General features: G+C 57.1%; 1 protein-coding gene across 1 annotated transcript in view; it reads left to right on the forward strand.

Annotated features, from left to right (window-relative positions):
• Positions 1–500: 500 nt before the first annotated feature.
• LOC104627820 (transmembrane protein 45B-like) overlaps positions 501–2,192 on the forward strand; it is a 2,597-nt gene continuing 905 nt past the window's right edge. Inside the window, exons 1-3 of the mRNA XM_010296196.1 lie at positions 501–687; positions 938–1,150; positions 1,745–1,929. Of these exons, the coding sequence (XP_010294498.1) occupies positions 501–687; positions 938–1,150; positions 1,745–1,929 (585 nt within the window). The remainder of the gene's footprint in view (positions 688–937; positions 1,151–1,744; positions 1,930–2,192) is intronic.

Here is a 2,192-nt window from a genome sequence, read left to right on the forward strand (position 1 = left end):
TGCCTCCAGCTGCGCAGCTGGTAGGGCCCAGCCAAGCCTTGGCTGGCTGGAGCTGCCGAACGCGCCGGCTGGATTCACGCCCTGGTAATTATCTAGTTTGGAGGGAGTTTATGTTCCGAGGAAATAATTGTCATGTTGCTTTTTATTAGCAAAAACTTTGTTATGGTTCCTCTTCTAAAAGCACGTATCTGCTGTGCTTTCTTGGGCACTAACGTATTTTTCTCTGGCACGATGAAGTCCCGATGATTGCATGCGTGCAACCACATACATATCTACGTGTACACATATATACAGTGGTGCACGATGGCAGCTTCTCCGTGGTGATGTTCCACCTCTGGTATTACCTGTTTGCAGCTGACGGCAGAGCCGTGCACGCCGCTCTGTGGGGATGCGGCTCCCCGGGGATGCTGAGCCGGGGAGCAGCCCGACATCTCCCGTGGGGATACTTTGAGTTGGTCCCCAGGCACCGCTTGTCCTTGCAGGTCCAGCAAGCAAGCCCAATGCCAACAAGTTTCCTCGGCAGTGCCCTCCGGGGCACCTTCTTCTTCACTTTTGGTCTCTGGTGGTCTGTGCGATACCCCCTGAAGTATCTCAGGCGGAAAGCCAATGCCGAGAGCCAGCCAAGCTATGGGGTCCAGCGTGGGGAAGTCTTCGAAGGGGCGGTCAAAGCTTTCTTTGCTCTAGCAGGTAAGAGGTGATGATGAGGGCCCCAATATCTACTGGCACTGCAGCCGCTCAGTCCCACGAGACTGGGGCCGTTTGTACTGGGAAGCGGCGACGGCCGGTGTGGGAGGGCTTGGGGACGTGCTTGTGGCACGGTCTGTGATGGGGCCTCACTACCGTTCCCCTGGGCCCATATGACTATGACCTTGCCGTTGCAAAGAAAGGCTTCCTGCAAGCTTGTCCTTTCCCCGTGACCTTTCCGCTCTCTGCCCAGGGATATTGGTGGAGCAATTTGTTCCCGCTGGCCCCCACCTGCAGCTGTACAGCCCCGAGACGCACAGCTGGACGGACCTCACCCGCTGGCACTACACCACCATGTACCTCTTCTTCCTCCTCTCCGGCATCGTGGACGTTGTCTCACACTCTCCGCTCAAGCTGCCGCTTGGCTTGGATCGGCTCTCGCTGTCCGTGGCACTCTGCATCGAAGGTGAATCGCACGCGGTGCCTGGGAGAGTGTGGAGTACGGGAAGCGCTGGGAGGGTCGCCGATGTGCAGCAGCCCAAAATCCCTGGGCTGTTTTGGGGCTGGCGAGGTGCTGTGCGAGCTGACAGAGCTGGAGGGTGTGCAGATGCGCGACGACGCTGGCTGGGTGCCAAGGTCACCCCTTCCAAATACGAATCCGCCCGTGGCTGGGTGCCCTGGTGCACGGGGGATGCATGAGGCCGTAGGGACGTGAGCTCCTCCGGGTGACAAACAGCTGGTTCTCACAAAAATCTCCAGTCCCCCCACCTTGGATTGATGTTTGGGAAGACAAACCCTGATACAAAGCTCCCCACCACCTGTAAGTCCCCATCACCACGCTCCTCCTGACAGCCCTACGGCCATGGCTGGGGCGCGGCAGTCCCCCCAGCTATGGGTGGTCCTTGCAGAGCGAAGGCTGTTTGCTGTCTGGCTCTTCCCACCAGGCAGATCATGGCAAGACCTGGAGCATAGTCTCAGTTTTCAGATGTTTCTTTTAAGAACAAACAAACAAAACCGAATCCCAGAGCATCCTTTTCTAATGCAGTGTGAATCTTGGCAGGTTTGCTCTTCTGCTTCCATGACGATGGCGATGCTGCGCTGGACCACCACCTCCATTCCCTGCTGGCCGTGGCTATCTTCGCTGGAGCCCTCTGTGCCCTCCTAGAGGTCTTCCTCCGAGACCACATCATCCTGGAGACCTTCAGGACCAGCTCCTTCCTTCTCCAGGGCTCTTGGCTTTGGCAGGTCAGTGCGCATCCAGCCCTCTCCTCTGAGCCGTGTGCCTCGTGGAGCGGGGGGCTGCTCTGCCCTGTAGGGCACGTCTGTTGGGCTTGAAGTTGTAGGCTGGTTGGAATATCTGGGGAAGAAATGAGGCTTAGTGCCAGAGCTGTCACCGTGGAGATACGCACGTGTAATGTATGCAGCACGGAGAAATCCCAAGAGTGGGAAACCACCATCATGAGCGTGTGTTCTTTTTCATTAGGTCCAATTTCTTTCTCTGTTTGTTC

Source organism: Phaethon lepturus, unplaced genomic scaffold (assembly GCF_000687285.1).
Source record: "Phaethon lepturus isolate BGI_N335 unplaced genomic scaffold, ASM68728v1 scaffold7321, whole genome shotgun sequence".
Lineage (NCBI taxonomy): Eukaryota > Metazoa > Chordata > Aves > Phaethontiformes > Phaethontidae > Phaethon > Phaethon lepturus.